The sequence below is a fragment of the Thunnus maccoyii genome, chromosome 16 (assembly GCF_910596095.1).
Source record: "Thunnus maccoyii chromosome 16, fThuMac1.1, whole genome shotgun sequence".
NCBI lineage: Eukaryota > Metazoa > Chordata > Actinopteri > Scombriformes > Scombridae > Thunnus > Thunnus maccoyii.
The window spans coordinates 21,950,102-21,976,412 of record NC_056548.1 but is presented as its reverse complement, the minus strand read 5'-3'; the positions used below and the strand labels follow the sequence as shown (position 1 = coordinate 21,976,412).

Below are 26,311 nucleotides of genomic sequence, written 5' to 3'. Positions count from 1 at the left end.
TTTCCTGTTTCACAGCAGTACGACTGCACATACTGTATGTTTTCATTTCATTTTTATTCAGATGCTTTCGCTCTTCGCCCACAGATGTGAATACTTTGACACTAACTTTGTGTACGTGGGTGCGTTTGTGTATGTGCGTTTGACCTCCTCAGGCGGAGGATACAGACATGCGACTGTCCCTTCCAGAGTGCCACCCGAGTCGCTACCCCCTCCTCACCCTCGCCAAAGACTACCAGAACGTCAAGCTGCCCCCAGATATGTTCATGCCAGGAGAGAGTCAAGGTGCTCCCCCTCCCAAACCTGCCAAGTCCCGGTGGAGGAACATCACCCACGCAGAGTGAGTTAAACCTGGGAATAGTTTCTCTCTAGTTGTGGGCAAAAAGTGAGTGTTCGCAAAGAGCAGGGCTGATGACTCATCACCGTAACATTGACTCACATCTATGCAAAGGAAGAAGAGAAACATTGCAAAGGTAGTGGGTGGTAATTTCAAGTAAATGTACCACTAACCTTAACTTTTTATGCTTTGGCTGCCTCTGTTGGTTTTGTATAAAATGTAATATCCCTTTTTGACTGGACAAGCCACAGACCAGCACTATAACCACAGTTGTCCATGAGCGAGTGAGTGATGAAGTGTCACCATTGGTCGGCCGGTCCAGTGTTGGAGTTTCCTCATGGGCCGTTGCTCTTTCAAAATGAATCAGTGCGAGACGATGGAAGCGGACGACAGCAGCGTGACGCAGAGTGACTGTGTTTCCTTCTCTGAGCTCTGACGCTCTCAGCTCCGGTGTTAAATGTAGAGATGTCGGCTCAACTCCCGTTTAAACAGACACGTTCCAGCGTCTCTACCGTCTCCTTCTCTGCCAACCAGAGTGATCGACTCTCCGGCTGACAGTGCTGTCAGCAGCCAGCAGGAGAGACGCTCCGGGGTGTGTTTGGATTTAATAACTGAACTAATACCAGGACACAAGCTTTTTATTTCTCTGACATTGTCACATCACAAATGATGAATGACAGCATTAAAACATCTCTTGAGTCTTGCAGGTAAAACATGCGACTCATGTATCTGGCTGGTCCAACCATATACTAAGAGCTATTTTGACAGTTTAAATTTTGGTCAGTTCTGTTTAGCATCCTTAGTTGAGTGAAAAATGAACTAACTTTATATCACTATCTCGGCGATAGAGATAAGATGTATAAACTCTGCCTTGTCTTAGCGCTATCAGCAGTGTTGTCATACCAGTATATCTTGATTTAGACTCTTTAAAACCTACAGTTCTTCTCCACTTAAAGATCAGCGAAGGTTAAAAGAGACGCTGCGGTTGGGTAGCGCATGCATTTTGCAATCTGTACATGATAACTTAACATGCAGATCATTTATTATGTATAGCCCTGAGCCAGACTTTACTGATGTAGCGCTGTGAGACACCCGCTTACCCCCTGGGAGGTTACGATCGAATTCTGTCTGGACTGGTGCACTCTATGCTGCAGAGAAATCAGGCGTGACCCATTTGCAGCCTTTAGCCTGTACTGTATGTCCTCGAGTTGTACGGTTCGTAAAGCAAATGATGAACTGGAAAATCCACTTGAAATGATGATAAACTCAGCATTATGACTGTGTTCTGAGTATACATTTTTCTTTCCTTACATCAGAGCTGGCTGGGTAGATTGCTGGAGTGTACCCAACTTCTTGCTCATCATCGACTACACCTGGCACCCCATTTATCCCCAGAAGGCTGATGAGCAACTCAAACAGTCATGTAAGCTCTCCGTCTTACTACCAATTCTCAGTTGTTCCTTCTAAAGCCAACCATAAGACTGCGGACTACGTTAGGAATTTTGACGGTCTTTGAAATCTTTGCTTTAAAAGACATGTCTCTCACCTTAATCTTGTCCGACTTGTTCACCAGTGTCTGAGATGGAGGAGTCCATGCTGTCAGCTCTGCGGCCCCCAGAGCACACCTCAGTACCCCACAACGCCCCGCCACGCTACACTTCCACGTCTACTTCAGCTACACACAGTCGGGTGCCCACTGACCCGTCAGAGCTGCCCCCCGACAGACTTCATGTGGAAATGGAAATGTCCCCAGATTCTCAAATCATCCTCTACGGGCCTCTGCTCCGAGCACTGATCTCCATCAAGGTACAGAAATCTTTGAATAAGCTTAATAATAGTAAAATTCTTAATTTTCTTGACTTTGGTGACATCTTTGGTTAGATTTATTGCTCTCATGGTTTTCACTCAATGTAGTTAGTGATCCAGTTTAATCATAAAGATTAGATTTTGGATAACGTAAGCACCAGGAAAGCCCAGGTGTAATAAGTTCATAATCCATTAAACATCCTCCTAATCTCCCCTTCTACCTTTTCCTTAGGAAAACTATTTCGGTGAGGACGACATGTACACAGACTTTGAGGAGGCAGTGACCAGCCCTGTGTTGTCCACTTCTACCTCCTCGGGTCTGGGTTGGTCTCCTCTGGGCATGGAGGACAGCGAACAGAAGGGAACCTCAGACATCCATCCCCTTGACCTGCGGCCCTGGGACATCACTGTGCACATCAACCTCTACAAAGTCCACGGCCGACTGCCAATGGTAAGACTGATGACTGCCAATAGTTCTGTTTAATGGTTTGTTTTTTTTTTAAAGAGAGAGCGAGAGAAAGATAAGTGTAGAAGTGTAGCAAATTGGGTACGATTTAAAGATAATGGAACTACTCTATCACTACAGTGTGAAATATAAGTGATGAAAATGTTCACTTGAGTATGCTGCAAGACATGCAGTCTACAAATAGATAGAAAATATCATGATACTGTATGCATATTTATAAAAAATGAAGGAAAGACAATGAATAATGCATCTGCAGTATGAACGGAGAACATTCTCGTAAAGTGTTTCCATTTCATTAAACCTTTGTCTCCTGTGTTTGCAAAGACTTGTTTTTTAATCCAAACCTGCCAGCCTTATGTTTTGACTCGATCTGTATACGCATGCATCTATGTCTTTGCTTATTTTCTCGCTTGCCTCCAGCACTGCAGCAGCGAGGGTCCCGAAGGTCCATCAGGCTTCTTGGAGCGGCTGTGTTTTGAGATGAAAAAGGGTTATAAGGAGACGATGCTTCAGCTGCTCCTGTCTCCAGTTCACATCTTCATCAGTGACAACTACCAGGTCAGAAACACATCATACCTGTCGCTGCTCCATTTGGCTCCGTGCAGGGCAGACATCTACAAAGCAGTAGATTTCATTTGTATAAAAGCACGTTCAAAATCAATTTGTGTCTCGGCTTTGCAACAGGAATACAGAAGCACAAAAAAATAACACGATTATCCCTGTGGCTACAGGACCGTGTTGGCCTCTGTATTAATCACTTAAAAGCCTAAGCAAGACAGTGTTATACAGCACAGTAATACAGACTTTAACTGTGTGTGTCAAGCCTCACGTGTGGAAGGACTAAATAATTAATACACAAACAACTACACTTTAATCTGGTCACTGAAAGAGTGACTCAGTCCTTAGAAAACAATAAAGCCTGCGGTTAGTGTTACCTAATGTGAAACAGGTTGGCAGTACCTGCCACATGTTTGCATAAGCTCAAGCATATTGTATAACCGCAAAGAATTTATAAGCTTTAGCCATGAGTCGGAGCCTATTTGCTGTTTAGAGTGAATATATTTTCCTATTCCCTGATGCAGAACGTGTAGCCCTCTCTCTCTCTCTCTCCTCTTTCTAGCAGGTGCAAAGAGATTGTGGAAAACAGCCATGGATTTCACTTTAGCTAAAGATTGCTATTAGCAACACACCTCGTTTCCTTCATGTCAATTCAATTTCTGTGGGTTTAACCTCCCGAGGCAGTGATGCAAGTTTAAAAATGAGTGTGTGAGAATCTGTTCTTTTGTCAACAGCGTCCCACAGCGGACGGGGTGTTGAGGGACGGCCACCTGAGTCTGTCAGGCCTGCAGATGAGGGCACATGCCATGTTCTCTGCTCAGGGCCTCCCACTGGGCAGTGACACGCTGGAGTACGCCTGGCTCATTGACATGCAGGCTGGGGGGCTCACCGGCAGGGTTACTGTTCCACAGGTGCGTGTGTGTGTGTGTGTGTGTATGTGTGTTATTGGTTAATGTCAAACGGTGATGTGGAATCTGGAGGGGATATAATGTGTGCAGTTTAAATACAGACTCATGTAGATTATGATTATGTCATGGATCTTTAGGTCAGCTGTGTGGGAGAGTGTGTTTGTACAGTTGTGTTTTAAAGCACTTGACAGAATGTGTTTTCTAAATAAACATCACCTTTGTGAATTCATAATGCATTTGCTCTTACAGTAAACATTTATTGATGTTAAAGTTTTTGTGTGTGTGTGTGTGTGTGTGATTATTAGGTGGCCAGTATGATAGAGTGGGGTGAGACTTATCTTTTCCACGTGGTGTCCCGCGAGTTCCAACTAGAACAACCCAAGCCCTCTGTCATCTGCCAACATGGTGTGGACCGTCGCATCTGTGATGCCAAGGTACAAACAGGCAGTATACCATGAATTACTGCACAAGGTCTGTGCCTCATTTCTGATGCTGTAGCTGTCTGGTCTTGTTTTGAACTTATTAGCAGTTATGTGTGTCTGCATCTCACACCGGAAGCTACTGATTTAACTCATTATAGCTAAAACTACTGATTTAGCTTGTTAAAGCTGAAGCTACTGAATTAGCTTGTTATGGCTGAGGATACTGAATTAGCTCGTTACGGCTGAAGATACTGAATTAGCTCGTTATGGCTGAAGGCGCGTTTTCATAAGATTTAAATGTTGGTCAGACCTGCTCAATGTGAAAGGAAATGTGAACATGATGAGATAATAAACGGAGGCCACTGCAGACCGTGTCTCTCTAATGATGCATGATTCAGAAAGCACACTTTGTTTCACATAGTTGGAGAAACTGAACAACACAAACCTATTGATCAACTCACAGGAGCCATACATAGCATACATACACAACACCATGTTGACGTATGAAACCGTGTTGAAAGAAAACAAGTCTATTTCGCAAAAAGTCTTGTTTGTGTGCGAATACTAACAAGGATATTTTTAAAAACTGCCTGAGAGCCCTCATTAGTTTCTGACAACTAGCAGTTATGGCTACAGGAGAAATAGGAGATTGCCTGTCTCAGAACCATTGAAAAGTTTCTGGTTGTCTTTTAGCTGAGCTGCCTGCCAGGTCACTGTCGCACATCAGAGGAGCTGAAGTACACCATGACCCGACTGGCTATGGACGGAGTGGACCTCTTCGTTGTTGAGCATGGCTGTGCTGCTAACATCAAGGTTATTAACACCAACTATGTTTTTATTTTATTTTAAATATAGTGGGAAAAAGTGGACTATGCTCTTAGATTTTTTTAATGTGTAAATGTGTTTTATTAAATTTGTTCCTCCCCAGACGGGTATCATTCGTGTGGCTAACTGCAACCTGCATAACCAGGCAGTGGGAGAGGGCATCAGCGCTGTGGTGCAGGATGTAAACATCCGGCAGTACATTGAACAACAGCAGCAGCACAGTGAGGCGACCAGGCTGCAGCCGGCTGGACAAGGTCAAGGTCCCGGTCAGCCGTTAGGTCTCGGTCAGCCCCCTTTGCTACGACGCTCTGTCTGGCTAGAGGCAGGTTCAGTCAACCTGAACCTCATCACAGCAGATATTGCCCTTGCTGCTGACCACCCCGCCAAATGTGAAGTCCAGAGGCATTTTCTGGAACTACATGATGCTCAGACCAAAAGGTAGAAAAGCACAAACTGTCATCTCTTATTTGCTTCTCTGTGCACTTGTCACATTTTTTGTGGGTGGGATAAAGGTGTCTACAGTTGTTCTTCAGCTAGCCCACAGCAGCTTTTCAGCATTGTGGCATTATTTGTTTAGATCATTGGTCACTATTGTTCTTTTTTTTTTTCTATATGTGAATTTGCTTACAGGTAGTAGCACCCTTTAGTTTACTGAAGGGACACTGGTAATGTTAAAGCATCTTTTACAGAAATGTCAGTGCTGAAACTCAGTCGCTGTAGCACACTTCTGTATAATGAGTCACTGATACCAATCATGATGACGTAGATACAGTATATTAAAACAAGAGTCCAGCTTTCATTGAGTCATCATGTCTTATACATGGATCCAGCTTATGATATTTGATAATCAACCAGGAGATTGATCACTTGCTGTGACAATAAATTCAACACACTTCAAAATCTTATAAAAGGTGTACAAGGCATCATTATCAGTACAAATATTCATTGGAGTTTGATATATCATCAGTTATTATTGTAAACAAATATACCAAAGATACTACTATTTGGGTTGTGAGATGTGGTATGTATTATCTGTATTACAAGTATGTATTATCTATGTATGCACATTGTAGGAGTGTGTGTCTTAAAACCAAACAGTACAAAATAAAGGTACCAAAGGAATATCAGCTGCTGGAAAGGGAAATTTTACCTTCTGCATGAATTTTTTTGGGAAAGACTTTGATTGAGACCACAAAGCTTCTCTTTGTCTTCCCACAAACCCAGAATCCTGTCTGTTTTAATTTGCTGTTTCCTTCATCTTTCTCTACTTTTCACTCTCCTTGTCTCCCTCTTCTCCTCAGACTCTGGTTCTTGTGGCCTGAAGAGGCTGGCATTCGCAACAAGCGCAGCAGGAACCGCTGTGGCTGCCTTGGAGGCTGCAGGTTCTTTGGTGGTACCAACATGGGTCTGGACTTCTTCAAGCTGGAAGAGTTGACGCCCTCCTCCTCATCTGCATTTTCTTCTTCTAGCACGGAGATGGACATGGGTTATGGCCAGTCTTTGCTACAGCCTGGGGAGTGGATTATTACCAAGGAGACACCCAAAGTGGATGGTATGGATTGGCAAGATATATTCTACATTTCCTGATATTTTTTTAGACTAGTCTTCACATAGGGGGACCTTTGAGAGTAAGATTCAATACTGCATCAATACTTACTAAACCAAATCAATGTTTTGTCAGGGAGGGTTGTAGGACTGAAGACGGACACACACTCGCCATGCCTGCCTCCTGAGGTGCCTGAGAGGCGTGGTCACCTCAGTCTCCAGGTGCCCCAACGCTCCCACAGCTCTGCCTCTTCCTCTGAAGAAAATAGTTCCTCTAGTGCTGCGTTGCCCCTGCTGGCTGGAGAGAGGGACACTCCCTCACCAAGCACAGAGGAACGCATGTTCCCCGTGAACGGCAAAAGCCCTGCTGAGTGAGTAACATAATAATGCTGAATACTAAATTTAGTGTTATATGTAGTGTGTTTGAGCATGAAAAAATGCTGAACACATAAATATAAGCAGACAGCATGAAGGAAACACAATAGGATTTCTAGCCTGGGTGTAGTTACTCTTTCATTATAATAATTTAATTTAAATGTCCATATACAGTCTGTAATGTCTTCTAAGTGTTATGTTTGCTCCTGTTACTGTTACAGCACCCTAGGGGAGGTCCCAGAGGTCTCGCCCGTCTCACCCAACAGCTCCCAGGAGCGCTCCTCAATGCGCTCCCCCCTCTGCTCTCCTCTCAAGCGTCAGGCCTCTGTACAGTCAGGTCGGTTGGGCAGTACCAAGAGCCTTTCAGCTGCCGTCTTCACCGACAAGCCTCCCCCAGTGCTGTCCGGAGGTGTCCAGTTCAGCAGCGAGGTTTCCCGCAGCGATGAGAACGTCCTGGACTCACCGCGTCAGCGTAGGAGCTACGGCTCCTTTCCCTTCACACCCTCAGCAGACTCCAACACCTTCCACCAGTACCGCTCCGCCGACTCCAGCATGTCTGTGGCCGACAGCGAAGCCTACTTCTCCGCCGCCGAGGACTTTGAGCCAATCAGCAGTGCTGATGAGGGTCCAGGGACGTACCCTGGCCGTAAGAAGAAGAGGAGGCAGCAGATGCAGCAGCCGCAGCAGCCCCCGTACCACATGGAGAACTACAGGTCAGCTTAGATGATAACATACTTTAGAAGTATTGAGTCTATTAATGGAGCTCAGCTTCAGTGGAGCTCACGAAAGTTTTCAAAGTTAAAGGACTCAGAGAAGAATAAGTGGATGGTCCGATCAAGTCCAAGGTTAAGCACAGGATCAAGGTGATGATAGATTCTAGACAGCTCACAGTAACATCAAAGAGTCTCTTATTTCTCATCTGTAAGAGCAGATGAATTAATGACCTATCTCGCAACTCCTGACCTTGCCAGACGGCTTAAAGTCTTACCCCTTATTAAAAATGTGAAAGCAGCCATTCAGAAGGATTTTGCCCCTTTGAGTTACATTTCATGATTGTGATGTGTCCAAGCATTTGATTTTTCATTAAGTGTCTCCAGATTGTCAGATTGTTACACTGCAATTTCAATTGCTGGGATTTTAGTGTTAATATTCCACATTTAGAGTAATAAAATCTGTTTTTGCCTTTGAGCTATTTCACGGTATCATGGTAATATAGAGACCTTCTTCCTTTTGAAACAGAATTTAAGGTCTGAATTACTGTCATAGCAAGGTCTTTAACACGTCGCCTATATTTGGGAAACATCGCTTGGAATGGAAAAACAGGTATTAAACGACTGCATCAAATAATTTCTGATGACTCACACCGACAACTGCAATGATTATAAAATATCTGGATGGCACAATACGCAGGCATTCATTAACCGTGTAATGACACTTTTATGTTTAACACCCAGCAAGTGTTGCATTTGATCGTGTAACTCGCCCCTGAGCTAAACACATCGCAGTTTCCATTTATTACTTTGATTCGATCATGCAAGGATGGATGTGATGTAGTGGGGTTGTAGCAAATGAGATGTTTGATCCATGGGCAGCCACTTAATGCTGGTGTGTTTTGCAAATTGGATTGCAGTCTTGTTCGGCATCAACCTTGTCATTTTTCTATTACCCAAAATGTTCACTCATTGATTTCAGCGCGCCTTTTGATTGATACAGCCTCCACACGAACACAAATAATCAATTCAGTCTCATGAAAAGTTTCCTCTGGCACAAGCCTGTTCAAACATATGGCTGAATTCAATAACATAAAACTATATACAGAAAAAAAAACCATTATTTCCAGTGATGTCACAAAACATGAGGCTTTTTGCCGCCAAAACAATAACTGGCTGACACCACACCGAGGCTTGTTCATGTGATGCTCATGTGTAAATGTTTTGACCTCCTCTCAGCCGAAGCTCCATCTACCACAGTGTTGAGGGTCCTCTCACCTATGTCCTCAACGGGGAGCTTATCACCGAGCCACGTCCTCTGCCCATGCCCCCAACACTGCCCCCGCTGCCTCCCCAGCCCCTGCCCAGCCACACATCCCAGGCCTCCTTCGTGTCAGCCCTGGCTATGGAAGAAGAGAGCTCAGTGGAGGCGGAGAAGACGGCTGAACCTGGCCCCGTAACCCGACAGCCCCACGTCATGGCGTGCTACCAGAGCTACCTGGCCCACTACCAGGTAACATCTGTCACGGCAGTCCACATCTGTGCAAATCTTCAGCCCACATGCGAGAGGGCTGAATTCATTTTTATTTAAATGATTTGTTTTGATGCAAGAATCCACCACTTTTGCCCCTTTCCTCTGCAAATACACTTGCTGTGTTGTGATAAGAGGATCATGGTGAAAAGTACTTCCACGTGCAAAGCAAGTGCTTCATTTTATGCTTCCCATCTGATTAAAAACAACTTCCTGTATCTCAAAATGTTTGATTCGCAGGATCCAAAGCACAAGTGATGATAAAACACATAAATTATGCAGCACCACATATAATTAACATGTTATATGTTTATTGTGTTGACTCTTTTGTCTAATTTTGTCTGTTTACCTCATCTCTGCCAGGTTTCCAATTGGTCTGTCAAGCAGCCCACCAATAAGAGGACCTCCAAGTCTTCTCTGCACCGCCCCCTAGATCTAGACACACCCACAAGCGAAGAGAGCTCCGCCTCCTTTGACCAGCTCTCCGTTCCCAGCTTTAAGGTCTTTTACCCATGACATACAGTCTTTGTCTTAGTGTATTAAAGTGATTAGAAACTTTACTTTTAATTTGTGTGTTTGGCTGAAGTTCCTAGTGTATTAGTTTTAGGATTTGGTTTTGCATTGCAGGTGATAAAGCAGGGCCTCTCAGCCAGCTCACTACTGGATAGAGGAGTTCAGCTGATGGGAGAGAACAACAGGTATTTAAGCCAAATTGTTGACCATATCAGCTTTTAAATTTACAATAAAACCACATCCGCTCAGAAAAATATATTTTTTTGTAGTTCTACGTGTCATTATATTCAACAGCCCACATTCAACCTCTCCTGTGTTACATTATTTGATTGTTATGCATAATAAGAGATGTACATATGTTCCTCTCCAGTACACCATATACTCCCCTGGATAAGAGAGCCATGGAAAACACAGATGATGACACAACAACAGATGACTGGACTCTAGAGCAGCCCTTAGCTCAGACCAGGACAACAGCCATTGTGGAGGTGAAGGGGGCCATCAACGTGGTGCTCACACCCCTTGTGGCTGAGTCCCTGGACAGGTAGATACCAACCTTCATGTTGTGTTTTTTTATGATTGTGGTTGAAAATCTAACTATTTACTGATTTTAAAATATTATTAAAAGATAAATATTTGTCTTTGCTGCTTTGTTGGTTATGTCTCTTTTAAAACAAAATGTTTAATCTCAGTGTGGAAAACATGATTAAAAATACAAAAGAAATACAGTAGCTGACATAATTCTTTCTCACACAGCACATTCTGAGTTGAGGGTTATTCTTAGCCCGAGGCTAAGATTTGACCTTAAGCCAATTTAATCCCTATGCATACCACATATTGGATATAAAAATCCTGCTGACAGTATTTCAGAGTCTGGTCTCGTTCTTGGTTTTCTACCAGTATGAAACTTTAGTTTGCTATAGGCTAACAATGCTAGGTTAACAATGTTCTTACAAGCACTTAGCTTTTGGCTAGTGCAGTGTGGAGTTAATAAACTGTAGCTTGGAGGTTGAGGAGTGGCCAACATCTCTACTGACAGTAAATTTGATTATATTTGGAAAGGCCATTCTGAATCAGCTCATGTGATGCTCACAAAACAGTTTGTGTTTGTGACGTCTCTGTTTTACAAAAAAACAAATATCAACTAAATAAAACATTTATGTTGCTCTGAAATGTTTTATTTTATTACAGCTGTCTGTTTATTTGCTCTGTTTCAGGTACATTGAGTCTATGGTACACTTTGCCAGTATTCGTCATCCTGCTGCCATTCTGGACGACCTGCATGGGAAAGTCCTCAATGAGGCCTATCAGATCAGCAAGTCCACAGTCACTGAGTCTGTAAGTAAAACAACACCCAGAACAGAGCAATAGAGTTTAATGTGTGAGTGTTTTTGTTCTAAATGTTTAAAAATGTTGTCATTTAACAAAATCCACCCAGTTTAAAAGTGAATTAAAACTGGCTTTGCTGCCCAACGACTGATGTCCCACTGTTATGAATCTGGATCTACACAGAGCCAAGCAGGCAAGCAGGAGCACAAGCTGTCCAAGACAGAGGGCACGACCCCTGGCTCGCTCAACATCTCCCATGGCCAGACAGACCTGTCTGTCAAACCAGATAATGTGAAAATCAAGGGCCTCCAAGCCAACGTCTCCATCCCCAAGGTAAGACCCATGACCCCGTATAATGAGAGACCAAGAGTGTTCCTGAAAATGTGCTCTGACCAAGAGAGGTTCAGGAGCAAGCACAGAATCATGAGCACTGCTGTAGATCACTTTACATTTAATGAATATACAGTACATTCAGCATTTATGTAGAATAATGATAGTTAAGCCATATATTTTTGTTTTATTTGTAAAGTGCACAAATGTAGGTTTGAAATGCAGCCTATAATAGCCTGTATCACCACAATCATGTTTCTTTCTCTTCCACTGGAGAGAAGTTAAAGTCTGTTACGCAAAATGTTTAAGTGGATATGTAATACATTTCTTTCATTTGCAACAATTGCATTATTGATTTTGCTTTTGCCCTCTGTATATCTTCATAAAGAGAAGACTAAAACAATCTTACATTTGGGAAAAGTACTCACATACAGTGTGACTAATCTGTTTATTATTGTATTCATCCCTGTGGAGCAATAATTGTTTTTTAAGAAGGTTCAATTCGGCATTACTATAATTTATGACCTTAGTTACAGATTTTTTTTAAACTTGTTTTTTTAGAAGAGAATATTTTTCAGTATTGTAGGATTCAGTTCAGTTTGGTTTACTTGTTGTTTTGTTTTCTTTCCGCGCAGGTGAACCTTTGCCTCTTGCAGGCTTCTGTAGAGGAGGGGTCACCGTCCTGCTCCAGTAAGTGTGTCACACATGTGTCTCTTGTGGCGCTGTGCTTTGACAGGATTGCCACCCAGTTCAGAATGAACAGGTAATGCCTCAACTACTCATGTCACAATAGAGTGAGTGTGTGTGTGTACAATGACTAAGCTTTTTGGAGTATACATATGTGCACAGGATTTATACTACACACCTGCTGTAAATTAAAATTGTAAAATTGTATGGAAGTCATTTTTTTAAGAATGCCATCCGCTTCAGATCCAGGAGGGGTTGTGAATCTGCGAGAACTTGTGAATGATTCAATTTGATTTCTATTCTTTGATTCAAAATGAGTTCTCAATTCCCAAAAGCTCATTCTCATACTTTTTCAGTGCGAGTGTTCAGAGTACAAAATCAACTAATTCAGCTATTTTTCTGACTCCACAACATCTGACATGCACATAAATGTCACTACCACATAACTTGTGTCAAAAGACCTACACAAATACATGTTTTTTTTTCTTTTTTTCTTCTCAGGGGTATTGTAGAAGAGACTCCCAACACCACAGAACACGGCCGACCGTCCGTCATGTTGGAGAAGTACGCCTCGGCCACCAAGATGCAGCCTCAGTCGTCTGGCTCGCTGCGCTCCAACGCCGGCATCGAGAAAGGCAAAGAGATCGCCGCTAGACTCAACGTCCACCGTATCCACAGCCAGCTCCGAGGCCTCGACTCCACAGGTTGGTTCTGTAGAATGACAGCCCTGATCGAGCTGTTGTGACCATGTTTGAAGTCAGACACTGCGAGGTTTACATGTCATGTGTTTGTCTCTTCACAATATGCAAAGTGTCCTAACTAGACCTAGAGTTCCAGGGAAAAACACCTTGAATTTTTGTTTATTTAGTGTGGTTTAATGATATTTTAAAATGTTCTTTTTCAAGATTTTTTTGTTGTCTTTGCTCTTTGTTTGCTTTGGGCAAACCTGCCATGCCAGGAAAAAAAAAATCTATAACCTCCGACAACATGTATTATTTGTCACAAATATGTAATAATGATTCAAATCATATTCTGGTGGTTTATTGTCCTTCTAAGTGCCAAGAGTTTTGTTGTTCCTTCTCTTCCTGTAGACATTGGCACATGTGCCATCACAGCCATCCCTTTTGAGAAGTCCAAAGTGCTTTTCGGTCTGGAGGAAATGGAGGAGTTTTCAATGGTAGATGAGACGGATGCCCAGGCCACCTCAGGTGATCTGGGCCGTTCCACCACATCTCTTGAGAAATGGGGCTGGATCATGTTTGAATGTGGCATCGAGAACCTCACGGTCAAAGGTAAATCATCCCAAACTCTTCGTGCAGGAGCCGTCACTTACAATGAGACCTAGAGATGTGAAACATTTAAAGATGAGTCGCATTAAGAATGATGTAGAATATATTGTAGACAGATTTCTGAGTATGTGTAACTTATATTTGAATATATAACACTTTGTGTTGCAGGGGGTCGTCAGTCAGGAGCCATTCTTTACAATGCATTCGGTGTGATGGGTCGCTCAGACACTGGAGGGAAGACCGGAATGTCTAAGTCCAATGGTTCAACAGGCTCCCAGACAGGCAGTGGTTACAGCACTGACGTATCTGATGACAACCTGCCACATGATACTGTCAGCCCTGCCTCTGAAGTCAATGAGCACTCAGACTCAGACGACCAGGTGAGATACTGGGAAACGCCCAGACACAACCAGTGTTAAATCTGTTTTAATACAACATAATCCTGAAACTTCATGAGCCCAAACTTGGTTGAAATACAAATTTTAGTTTGTTGTGGAATTTATCTCCACATTTATCTATCTATCTAGTCATTGTATGTGCTAACAAATTTCTAAATGTCATAGAAAATGCAGAGCACTTGTTAACAGAGAATCAAAGCTTGTAGTAGAGCTCTGATTGAGCAAAATGTTTGTCAGTCTCAGCCTAAAATCACAGAATATAATTCATACATTTCCTTTTACACTTTCTTTGTTTTTCCTTCGAAAACATGTACTGTAAATATCACAATCCAATTGCCATTCTTTGATTTGGGTTTGAGCAACTGTCATGCTCACAACCATGCGTTGTTCTTCAGATAGACTATAATCAGTGACGCAGTGCGGCTTCAGTTACAGAGGACAGCACTAAATCCAAACCAAACATGCAGTATGGAATTCGTTCGCACCAGTCAGTCTCATCCACCTGTTAAATCCTGTTCTCCTCTGCTCTGTAGGATGAAGGTGTTGAGTCAGATGACCTGAAGAAAGATCTGCCCCTCATGCCTCCGCCACCTGACTCCAGCAGCATGAAACTGACCATCAGGGAGATCTGGTTCAGTTTTGCTGCTCCCACCAACGTGCGTTCACCTTCGGAGGCCATCTCCAGGTATGACTGCACTGACATAATATGGACCTCTTTATAAAAATGCTTTCATGTCGGTACAGGAAGTCAGTGATTTGTGATAAAACTACACAAATAGGGTGAACTCAGTTCAGACAACAAGCCACCACATTGCAGCATCGTCTGGCTGAAGTACAGTAAACTCACTAGTCGTTTGCTTTTGGTGTCAGTCATGTGGCAGCAGTATTTTGTCCTGACTGCAATATTATCTGCTGCAGGAGGTTTTCATGAAAATCCTCTCTTGTGTGCCTCTGGCAACTGCTGTCAACCACTATCAACTTTGCTGTTGATGCAGACCTGTCAGCCTCACAGGTCATCAAACTGAAAGGACTCACTGGCAGGTGCAGGAGCTCTGGATCTGAGTTTTATTATAACTCAACCAGCCAATAAGGGACAGAAATAAAGTCTTAACCGCTGTGAGAGAAACCATTGCAAAACAGTTGAAGCCATAATAATACATGTTACAGCTATTAGCAATTTATCTGGAAGAGGAGAAAAAACATTTAAGTATACTTCAGGATATATAGATGAACTGACTTTCTGTTGTGATTATAGGCAGTTGAATCTGCTCAGCACGGCCACGCCGGCCATCGGAGCCTGGTTGGTTCCCATCGACCAGCTCAAATCCTCTCTACGCAAACTGGACATGGAGGGCACGCTGCGTGTGTGTGCCGTTATGGGCTGCATCATGACAGAAGCTCTCGAGGTCAGCAACGCATCTGTGGACACACACATAAATATATGCACCCGATAGCCCGTGATCACACATAATTGAATTAATAAATCAGTAAAAAAAAAAAAACATTTTATCAGCTTGTTTTATGACTTTTCCATCATCCTTTTGTTGTCATTCAACAGAAAAAGAGCATCCACATCCCGATCCGCAGCAAGTACAACCGTGTGACTAAACGAGCTCGCTACCTGCATGAGAACCCTTCGTGTATGCTCTGTAACATCCTGCATCGCTATCTGCAACAGGCTGACTACTCTGTCATAGAGGAGGCCACCATGGTTAGTACAAGGCCTCTAAATCTTTCTCAGTCACATCACTTTTATAAGCCTTCTCAACTTGGCTATCTACAGTTAAGTGACTAATAAAATAATTTTATTAGACCACTTTGCCCTCAAGTTCACTATATGTTAACAAATGTTTCCAAAATATTTCACAGCCAATTATTTTAAGTGGTCTTAAGCGCTCTTGGCTCCGCTTCATGATTTCAATTGATCCCTTGCCAATGTGAAACTATGGCACTAATCCACTCCTCTTCTCCTCTCCTTTCCATCACAGAATGATGGGGTTCCAGCTCTAGTCACTCTAAAGAAGGGTCTGGTAGCTTTGGCCAGACAATGGATGAAATTCATTGTGGTCACTCAGGGCTTCAAGGCTATTGGTCTAATGAGGCCCAATCAGCTTACCAAACCCAAGGAGCCCCAGCAGAGCCTGGGTGAGACGATCTTAGGCCTGGACAACGGTGCCGCACTGCAGAGTGACACCAGCGCTGATGGGGCTGAATTTGAATATGATGCAGGTGGGAACATACAGCTTTCAGCGTGCTAAAAATATATTGAGCCACCCATCTGTTACCACAGATGGACCGTGAAACTCCTAACCTTTACCTCTGTGTTTGAACAGAGATAAATGGACTACTATCTCTTAATGGCAGAAACGTGGTGTAGAGATGGCTACAATATGAGTTTTCTGATCTCACTTTTCAAGCGGTCACATGGTTCTTCTAGGAGTTTTATTCTATGTCATTTTTGTGAAGCCACAGTGAGTGAACACACCATGTTGCTGGAGGGAGCATGCAGTCGTCCGCCGCCAAAAGAAGCGAACTCTGGTCCTGTCAGCGGAGTGGAGATCATGAGGAAACTGTCCAAGTCCCACACACACAACGAGTCTGCACTCAGAATAAAGGTACAACTTTGAGATCATGTGTGTCTGTATTTCCCAATCACGTGTTATGAATCCATATCGGAGTACATTAGATTGTACCTAGTGCCTAATAAATGTAACGAATACATAAACATACACATTTCCATACTTGTACTGATTTGTATATATTCATATGTAGCATATTTCCTTAACATACCTTATGTAAACCATAAGGCAGTATACAGTTTTTGTAACTGCAGCCTGTGAGAGTTTTAAACAAAGAGAAATTACTTTTACCCATTCTAGAGTACATACATCTAAATACACTTAACTAAAAACACTAAAGAGAATGTTATGGAGCACTTTCGAGGAAGGAGATTGTCCTGACAGTATTATGAGGGTGATTACACTGTTAGAGCGCCAAGAGGGATCACAGCCGACACTAAGATGGCACTTCACACTGCAGTTTCTCTGCCAAGTTAAAGAGTGATTATTTATCTCCTATCTCAGGGTATGTTGAAGCTATTTGGCTCTTTTGTCAAAGAACTATTACCTCAACTTTGGACTATTTCCACAACGGATAGCGGCAGACAAAAAGAATCCCACTCGTCTTTAAAACGGGGGGGAAAAAAAGCCAGTAGCAGCGGCATAGCGTGAACATGACCTCCTCTCAGTAATATGTACGTTTGTCATACCCAGGGCTCCCATCCCTACCAGTCGCTGAGCTACACCAGCGGTGACACAGCAGCTGACTCACCCGCCCATGTGAGCCGTGCAGGCCTGCCAGCCAAGGACAGCCCCAGGAAGGAGAGTCTCCTGAGCAATCTGACGGGAAGCTTTCGCAGTCTGCACAACCTGCTGGAGGGCACGCCCCAGAGGAACGAACCGTCTGCCGCCACCGCAGCCAAGAGCAGCTCCCTCACTCGCACAGGTACTCATGCCGGGATCACTGCCGTGTTGCTTCGCTGCTACCTGCAGTGTGTAGAAAGGTCTGGTAACCACTGACTACAAGTGTGAGCTGGGTTTTTTTTTTTTTTTATGACAACATGTAACAGCCTACTTGTGATTTTTGCTGCAAAGCTGACCTCTAGTGTTCAATAACGTGAATAATATCAAACCAGTGTGTTTATTTTCTCACTGAGCTCATGCTCACTGTGAAGGAATATACAAATATAGATGATCTTCAGCCAATTCACACAACAATGTGATTTCTAATTATACATGAAATAACTCCCATTGGAGATGAACTTGAAACAAAGTGTGGAAAGAAAAACATTCTATCTGCATATTTTGAATCTGTGTTGTAAAACATGATTTTTATGATGTTGTGGGTTTGCATGGAGTCAGAGTTTGGAAACGATTCGTCATAAATTTTTATCCTCCCCTAAAATTTTAAATTTACATCAAGCACATGTGCCTCTATGACGCAGGATGAAGATGATATGTGAACAGCAGTCTGCCCAGTTTTTTTTGTAACCTGTTCGATGATTTAATGTGCTCTGAAAACCAACTCTCTTCTTTCTTGCCCTCAGGAAACAGCCTAGGGACAGACATGCTGACAGAGCACCCGCTGCTGTCAGAGCCCTCCTCCGTCAGCTTTTACAACTGGATGTCCAACGCTGTGGGCAACAGGAGTGGGGCTGGAGTCCAGGACTCCCCGGTCAACCGGTCCCAGCACAACAGCCTGCAGACAGGTGAGACACGGTGGACTCAGGATTTTCCTCTGAGGGTTGTTGCTTTTTTTTTCACTTCTGAATTAAAATATTATTTTATAATGCTGTTAGAATAGATACTGCTCATTAAAACTTTCGCACTTCTTCTAATCTAGTAGCTATAACTGCCAAAGAATTCAGTTACATGTCCGTTTTAATGTTGCTGTTTTACTAGACCAGCTGGATTCTCCTGTCAACCACTTTGTGTACCAACCACTACCAACACTTAACAGTCCAGAAGGAGGTCAGGGATTTGTTGCTCGGTGTTGTGCTGATGTTGTTGGTGAACTAATTAGCCACAGTAGCTACCTGAGTAAAGTAGCTTGTTCCCCTTGTTAGTTTAATAGTCACCTAGAACTCTGTGTCTCTTAGCAGAACTGCTATGTTGTCAGTCTGTGACAAAGACAAGATTCCTTATTCACTCTGGAGGAAATTGATTCATTTCATAATCATTAACAATAGATTCTGTATAGGAGGTTGTTGGTTAAAGCCACTATGTATAGAATTTTAATGATTGTAGCATATTTCAACTTATTCTGATGGGATGTTTTTATTTGTTGCCATTCAGGTAAGATGTCAAAGCAGCTTTAGCAAACACAATACTGATATGGATACCAAACCTTGGATGATTGGCCAATATTGAGCACTGATCCAACACTAGGGCTTATTTCCTTGTACAAGTGAATTCTGTATATGTCTCAGCTAATTAGTGGTCATTTAATGTGGCAACATGCTGACCGGTCAGTACAAATGGCCGTGATGATATAAAACGATGTGTGGTGTCATTAGACTTAAGTTGTAACCTTGTAACTGATTTACAGGCACGCAGTGGTGCTTTTGTTTTGTATGTCATGTCGTTTCCTTACTGATACTTTTCCGCCAAACATACTGTGAGAACCAGAGCATGTTATTGAAGTTTAGCGACCTGAAATGCTGTTTATCCCTCACAGCACTGCTCTTTCCCACCCTCTGTTCCTCTATACTTCCTGAGTTAACAAACAGCTGCACCCTGCATTTATTTCATCCTCTCCCAATGGTAGCTCATCATCTGGAATCACCCGCATGGATCGCTGGAAAGATATATCTTGACTTCACAATTTATCAGAACACGGCTGATTGTGTGGGTACAATTATAAGTGTGTAACGGCTGGATTCGTGTCCAAGACTATAAGCTTTGTCATCATCGGCTCACCAAGGTGTCAGCCAATGACAGCGCAGCAAATTAGTTCCTCACAAACAAATTAACTGAATGTGATCTGGCTGTTAGGAGTTCCAAATTGCGCACAAAACAGCCATAAAGTTCCTCTTAACACCTCCTGTAATGTGATTGTTACTCCAGTTTGCCTTCTGTTTAACTCACTATAACATCTTTGTTATGAGGAGCTAAAGTGGTAAAGTGTTTCACTGTACAGCACTTGATTCACTGCTTCTTATATATAGAGTGTATGCCCATGCTCAGACAACCTCCTGCCTGATCTTACAGTACATGTATCCCAAACCTCTCTTCCACACCCTCAGGCGGGACGTGTAACCTGCCCACCATCCCCTCAGCGTCAGACTTCAACACGGTGCTGTCCAGCGACCAGAACACCCTGGATGGGACCCATTCCCAGCATTCCCAGCATAGCACCAGCCAGGATGACATGGCCGACATTGAGGAGGGAAATCAGTGTCCAGCTGCTGTTCAACTGGCCGACGCTCAGGTGCTTCTTCATTTGTCTGATTATTATCTCTGCCAGGAGTAAGCCTGAAGGAGATCATGTGTTTGGTCGTGTGTCCGCATCTCCATCAATCAGCTAGGCTCAAAACAAGTCTGTTGCAGGTCACATTTTTGGCCTTGGTCATGGCTCAAAAACTGATATCCATAGAAAAGTTTGGTCTCATCTTGAAGTGGAGCATCTGCAGATTAATTCCATACTCAGTATGTTATGTTCCTCTAAAGTTAGGCATGATACGAGATGAATAAATCCTTGTTTTTGTTAGCTTCGCCACCATCTTGACTGTAAAGGAGGGACAGCTGAGTGAGATTCAAATCTTCTTTGTTTGGGAGGGGAGAGGGAGGTAGGGAGGGGTTTTATTTTGTGTGGTGTGTTACAACAAAATGTTCTAAATAAATAATAATGTTTAAATTGAGAAGTTTGGACTTACCGTCCTGTTTATTTTTTTACCTTTTTAAGTTTATACAGTTAGGTGAACCCAGGAGGACGCTTGGTTACAATACCATCACACTATTCTATGCATCTTAAAGAAAACTGAGACTATACATGCCCCCCGACACTCTGCTGAGTGCTGAGTGCACTCTTCTCATTTCGCTATTGTGTTTAAATCATCACTAGGCAGCTCATTAATACGTCTTGAAAAATATTAAAATGTGAATTTGTCGTTTTTGAATTGCTTTAGAAATAGTTTTTAAATGAAGTTTTTATTTATGCCGATAGCAAGAAAACAAGCAAAATATTTAGGCTTAATATACATCTATTGGCTAACAGCCAGATTTGTCCATTGAGGGGAAAAAAGTGGCTAATCCAAATGTTCACTTGATTATCAGTCATCATCCTTCATCATTAAAACCCTGTTGTCATTCTGTGCCTTTATGTTTTCCCCCCTCAGGTTGTTTTCAAGCCTTTGCTGAGCTACACAGGCATCCAGGCCCAAGACACCACTCCTCTTAGTTACAAGATGTATTTTGGAGAGCACTTGTCTTTTTCTGGCAACCTTGAGTGTCTCAGAGCAGACATAGTCGACTCAGACCCTTCAAAAGAACGCAAAAACAAAAGATCCAGGAGGTAAAATAAATCTGAATTACTACATATAAAAATGACAACAAGAAAGAAGAAGTGAGATTCATTTTTACCCATTTTCTTTCTTGTCATTTTTGTGTGGCATTCCCTTGAAACAGAAGTGTCTGAATGTCTGCTGAATACATACATAACCTTTTGTCTGTTCTTGCTCTATCTTTTAGACAAGGCATGGTGAACCTCCCTCCTCTTGAGTTCAAGCCAGCGCTGCTGATTGAGACATTCAGTCTGAACGCAGTGGTGATGGAGAAGTCAACCAGCGCTCCGCAGGGCCCCACCGCAGCCCCGCTCTCCTTCCACGACCTCAACCGCCGCCAGTACAACACATTCCACTGCGATTTCACCACAGCCTGCCAGGCCATCAGCCAGCGCGTGGACATGGCCCTGGTGCGCCTCATCCACCAGTTCAGCACCATGATCGACGACATCAAGGCCACGCAGACGGACATCAAGCTGAGCCGCTACACCGCCGGCTCAGCTTCCCCGACACCCACCTTCAAGGCCCGGCCGTACCGCCACTTCAGGTCGTCCGACTTCAGCCGCAGCTCCCGGGGCAGCCTCAACGGCGCAGGACGCAGCGGAACGCAAACCCTGAAGAGCAAGAGAGGAGTGGGTGGAGGGGGAGGAACGGGTGGAGGAGGAGCAGGGGTGGCTGGGGGTTTACCTCCTAACGGACCTCCATCAGGCATGGACACACTGGGGAGAAGAGAGCCCAGGGGACGCAGCTCACTCGGACGTTCAGAGCGACGCACCTCTAAGGTAACAAGAATGATAACAGACATTTTTGTAAGCAGGGACTCAAAGCTTTCAAAGTTCAAAAACATAGATTTAAAGACATCATTTAAAGGATTTAAGGAATTTCTATTGCTAAGCAACAGCTCATGTTCATACTGAATGTATAAAATCGACAACATAAACACCCAAGTTTGTTTCTTGTCAGATAATGATATTGGCAAACACCGCAGTGGGAACAGCCAACACTGCCCCAGGACCTCAGTTTATGATCTGGCAGATGTGATGTTAAAATATCTCTGATATTGTTTAGTGCCACACCTGTTCAGACCTTAAACACGATCAGTAAAATCACAAAATTCAGTCTGAAACTGACAGTTTATACACACAAACCCTAGAGGGAGCCAGTAGATTATAAAATCCTCTCAGAACAGGCACCATTCACAAAACCATACTGTGATTTGTTTGTAAAATTAAGCCTATCATTCAGTCCACAGTTTATTAACTTCCAACATAACTTCCCAGCCAGACAGAATACTGCTGCTTTTAAAGTTTTTTAAAGGAAAGTTATTTTATCTGGGCGGTGGGAACATCAGCTTCAAACTTTGAGAAGCTAAGCACTTTTTGATGTGAGGAGATTTTTATTAAAGTAAAAGATGATCTCATCAGATAGACTTCAAGACAGACTTCAAGTAGTTTTCACAGGTACTGTATTTCTAAACCAGGTCTCTTAGGAATCTCTGTCTGCTGAAATAACCTCCATGAGTTACCTCCATAGTATACCGAGGTTCCTTTTGCAAGTCGTCATCTTTAAGCTCTCATTAACTGTCGTGACTGCTTAAGAGCTTATAACTTAACTGTCCGAGCAAACAGCAGGTCAGTAAAAGAAGAAATAAATAAACTGACCAGGCTTTTTATTTACCCTTTAACCCCGTGATGCATATTGTGACATTTCTACTCGTTTCATAACGTGGAATATTACGTAACCTCTTCAGGTGTCGAGAAAGGGCTCCCGTGACGTGGCGGACCACATGGCCATCCAGATGGACGACTCTGACTCCATCACAGTGTCAGAGCAGAGCGAGCCGTCAGCAGAATGTTGGCAGAACATGTACAAGCTGCTCAACTTCTACTCCCTCATCTCCGATCCCACCGGCATCCTGGAGAAAAGCTCTCCAGAGAACTGCCTCTCAGGTGGGAATCAGCATCTGACAGTCAGCCAGTTCCTTATTTCCGTCCTGTCATCGCATCCCTGCGCTTCCTCTCTGCTTCACTTTCCACTTTCACATCCCGTACCTTCTCTCCTCACATTATTTGCACAACATCTTTCTGTATTTTTTGCTTTTTCCATCCTCCCTTCTTTCAATCCATCGTTTCCTGACACTTCGTTTGCACCCTTTTTCCTTTTTCTTTCAGTTTTTACTGATGTATCAGTTTTGTTCTTCATATTCTCAAAATGTATTGCTGTATCACACACAGGATGTTAATTTCACCTAAACAAATGTATCTATACAAAAACCAATACTTTTTCAACATCTGCTGTTTTTCAAGAAATTAGCATTCAGTAGAGAAGCCCCTTTTTGTCTCAGCCTGCAAACTGACATCGGGAGCTCACTTCCCCTAGCTGTACATCTTGCTGCTGTATTTTAATTCAGTTAGTGATGTATTATTATGGTCATTTTCTCCTGATATTACTTTTTTGCTGATGTTACGACCTCACATTCCCCCCGAGGAGTTCATTAAATATAAGAGAGTAGTGTGTAATGGTGGGACAAAGTTTCACAAGAGCACACCTTGATGTAGGGATAGAATTGGCTCCTCGGGGACTAAAACTTTGCTCAGTCTTTTTTTTTGGCTAATGATGGCGCAGTGGTCATCACAAGCTAAAGTTATGTCAGTCAGCAAGAAGGAAAGCTGCAATTCATCAATCATTAGATCACGGTGTACTTAAATCATTCTACACAAATAACGTCTATCCTTAAAAGAAATATTTCCAATAAATAGATCCCTTCATTCCGACTTGTATTTTTTTTTCTCCCTCATCCTTTCTGCAGAAGGTGGGCGTCGGCCCTCGGAGCCTCTTTGTAAAGTGATCTTTGAGAACGAGCAGCAGGAACCCACGACACCCAACAAGCCCCCGGGTGCAGGCGGGAGGCGGCGTAGCCTGGTGAGCTCGGAGCCGCAGCACGTCACCCTGATAGTGTTCGGCATCGGCATGGTGAACCGCACCCACCTGGAGGCCGACATCGGCGGTCTGACCATGGAGGCTGAACTGAAGAAGATCCATGGAAGTTTCACCCTGAAGGAGAAGATGAAAGGTGGGCGATGCGAATCAAACATAAAAAGTTTTATCAGTGTGTTGTTTGCTTTTTCCTTTTTTTTTGTCACTTCAGGCAAGCTGGTTACCCATATCTTAATTTCCCTAATGTGCTCTCACAGTGAGAGTCTTAAATGAATCAAGCATTAAAAGACAGTCTTCAGGGGATGAATAAAAAAATCAATTAAAACAATCTCAGTTTTTGGCATCAAGATTTAAAGTTATAAAGTAAAAGTTTTGTCTTGAATGATTGATTTCATACATAAACTATAATTGGAGACTTATTGCATGTACACAGTATAGTGAAAAAGTTAGTAGTTTATCAGTCTTTGGCAGATGAACTTTTTTCCCCTGATGTCTCTATTCTGTTTGATTTAATATTTCTTTTCATGTTTCCACAGATATCCTGCATCAGAAAATGACTGAGACCTGTGCATCTGCTCATATAGGAGGAGTAAACATTGTTCTGCTGGAGGGCATAACACCTGACATACAGTACGTACAAACCCGCCTTCAGTTCTTCTAAGTAACAATGTGTACATATATATATATATATATATATATACACAGTACAAAGAAAGGTTTTTATGTCTCATGTTGAAAGGAATTCTTGGAAAAGAAAGACGTGCTTTGAATCTTTACTTCATCTAACATGTTTAACAGATTATACTGATCTTAACCCTCTCTAGATGAGAGTTTGCTGATTGTTGTGTGCGTGCATTCATTTTTGTATCTCTCTCAAATTAGTTTGAAGTTGGTAACAATCATTTAAAATCATAAGTAATGGTTTTTGGTGCTCTGATTCAATATTCCTTTATTTTTTTGTGTTGCCAAAGAGAAAGGTGATTTGATTTTAACAGTGGTAACTTTAATGTCAAATTTATAAGTATCTTTGAAAATCTGAGTTTAGAAAAGTGGTGCAAAAAAGTGTTTTCCACAAGCATTGGTGCTCAGCGCGAACCAATTACCGACTTCTTTCCAGCCAGGTAGTTTTTGTTTTTACTGCAAGCGATTTCCTCAAAGCGTAACCGTCCTAATCATGTTACAAGCCTCGTAGTCATGCATTGAAACACGCTGATGTATCTCCACAGTGTTCTGATTCAGTTAAAACTATAATGCCACTCAAGAAGGAAGCTTTTTTTTTTTTTCATCTCATTCTATTTAACAGATGCTCCCACTGTGAAAATAAAACCGCTGAAGCTTAATCCTAATTTTATACAGTATGCTCTGAATGCACCCATGTGATTAAATTTGTGTTTGTCAGACAGAAGCCTTGTACCGTTTAGTTGTTATTGATGTGTAAAATTGCCCAACATTCAGATGTAAGTAAAAATAATCACAGTGCCACTCGCGTATTTACCAACCCGCTTGTTTGATTCAGGGTAACACAGCGTGCAGATGAAGGACATTAATTGAATCATAAGCAGCAACAATGCGAAATGTAAACATATCGGATCACAACTGAAGTGTGCGGTGTGTTTCATATTAGCAGATTGTCAGCGGTTGTTTTCAGATATTTTCTTCCAGATTCAGTTTCCTGATGATATTAAATTTAACTTTAGTCCTCTGTGATGGCTCAGCTTATCTTTGCACTTTAACTACTTTACTATCTCAGAACTGTTTCACACTTTCTTCTGCTCTTCTTCTTCTTCTGTTTTTTTTGTGTTTTTTTTTTTTTACATTCCTTGGCTTTCTCTTCCAACTACTTGCATAGACTGGAGGATTTCCCAACATCTCCCACCAGCACAGCTAAACAAGAGTTTCTGTATGTTATTGCTGCCTTTCAGGGCTCATATGCATTAGTCAATCAAAACCACAACTGCCCTAATTGCACATCCTTCATTTGTCTGAGTCACTTATCATCTACGTGTATTCTCAGTGAACGTTCACTCAGGACTCTCCTGGTTGAGTGTGTATGTGTGTGTGTGTGTGTGTGTGTGTGTATGAAGCCACTTTCATTGGTTACAGAGACCTAAGGGGAACTATTCCAGTTGACTTTCATGAAAGCAGGGAGTTGGTTTTTTTTTAATTTTTCAAGCTCTTTGTGAGTCTCTCACGCCTTAAGTGTTACTCATGAATGTCTGACAAAATGTTGAAAAATCAGACTGGTATTTCAACATTTTATTTCAGTTAGTTGAATAATAAATTCATAA

The 26,311-nt window shown here is 42.6% G+C and overlaps 1 protein-coding gene across 10 annotated transcripts in view; it reads left to right on the top strand.

The window, feature by feature from the left end:
- Positions 1–26,311, top strand: part of kiaa1109 (KIAA1109 ortholog) — a 66,186-nt gene that overhangs the window by 12,635 nt on the left and 27,240 nt on the right. For 9 of the 10 annotated variants that reach the window (XM_042436905.1, XM_042436901.1, XM_042436903.1 and 6 more), the window contains exons 17-51: positions 153–337; positions 1,651–1,757; positions 1,908–2,140; positions 2,373–2,591; positions 3,027–3,164; positions 3,899–4,075; positions 4,378–4,506; positions 5,188–5,307; positions 5,423–5,757; positions 6,621–6,871; positions 7,001–7,235; positions 7,461–7,952; positions 9,189–9,462; positions 9,844–9,981; positions 10,108–10,178; positions 10,364–10,537; positions 11,211–11,331; positions 11,506–11,655; positions 12,288–12,415; positions 12,841–13,043; positions 13,431–13,631; positions 13,797–14,008; positions 14,560–14,711; positions 15,282–15,432; positions 15,585–15,737; positions 16,015–16,255; positions 16,493–16,641; positions 17,299–17,530; positions 18,132–18,293; positions 19,830–20,014; positions 20,922–21,097; positions 21,274–21,868; positions 22,837–23,035; positions 23,896–24,159; positions 24,560–24,653. In XM_042436905.1, the coding sequence (XP_042292839.1) occupies positions 153–337; positions 1,651–1,757; positions 1,908–2,140; positions 2,373–2,591; positions 3,027–3,164; positions 3,899–4,075; positions 4,378–4,506; positions 5,188–5,307; positions 5,423–5,757; positions 6,621–6,871; positions 7,001–7,235; positions 7,461–7,952; positions 9,189–9,462; positions 9,844–9,981; positions 10,108–10,178; positions 10,364–10,537; positions 11,211–11,331; positions 11,506–11,655; positions 12,288–12,415; positions 12,841–13,043; positions 13,431–13,631; positions 13,797–14,008; positions 14,560–14,711; positions 15,282–15,432; positions 15,585–15,737; positions 16,015–16,255; positions 16,493–16,641; positions 17,299–17,530; positions 18,132–18,293; positions 19,830–20,014; positions 20,922–21,097; positions 21,274–21,868; positions 22,837–23,035; positions 23,896–24,159; positions 24,560–24,653 (7,046 nt within the window). The remainder of the gene's footprint in view (positions 1–152; positions 338–1,650; positions 1,758–1,907; positions 2,141–2,372; positions 2,592–3,026; positions 3,165–3,898; positions 4,076–4,377; positions 4,507–5,187; positions 5,308–5,422; positions 5,758–6,620; positions 6,872–7,000; positions 7,236–7,460; positions 7,953–9,188; positions 9,463–9,843; positions 9,982–10,107; positions 10,179–10,363; positions 10,538–11,210; positions 11,332–11,505; positions 11,656–12,287; positions 12,416–12,840; positions 13,044–13,430; positions 13,632–13,796; positions 14,009–14,559; positions 14,712–15,281; positions 15,433–15,584; positions 15,738–16,014; positions 16,256–16,492; positions 16,642–17,298; positions 17,531–18,131; positions 18,294–19,829; positions 20,015–20,921; positions 21,098–21,273; positions 21,869–22,836; positions 23,036–23,895; positions 24,160–24,559; positions 24,654–26,311) is intronic. The other variant, XM_042436899.1, reaches the window with a different exon arrangement.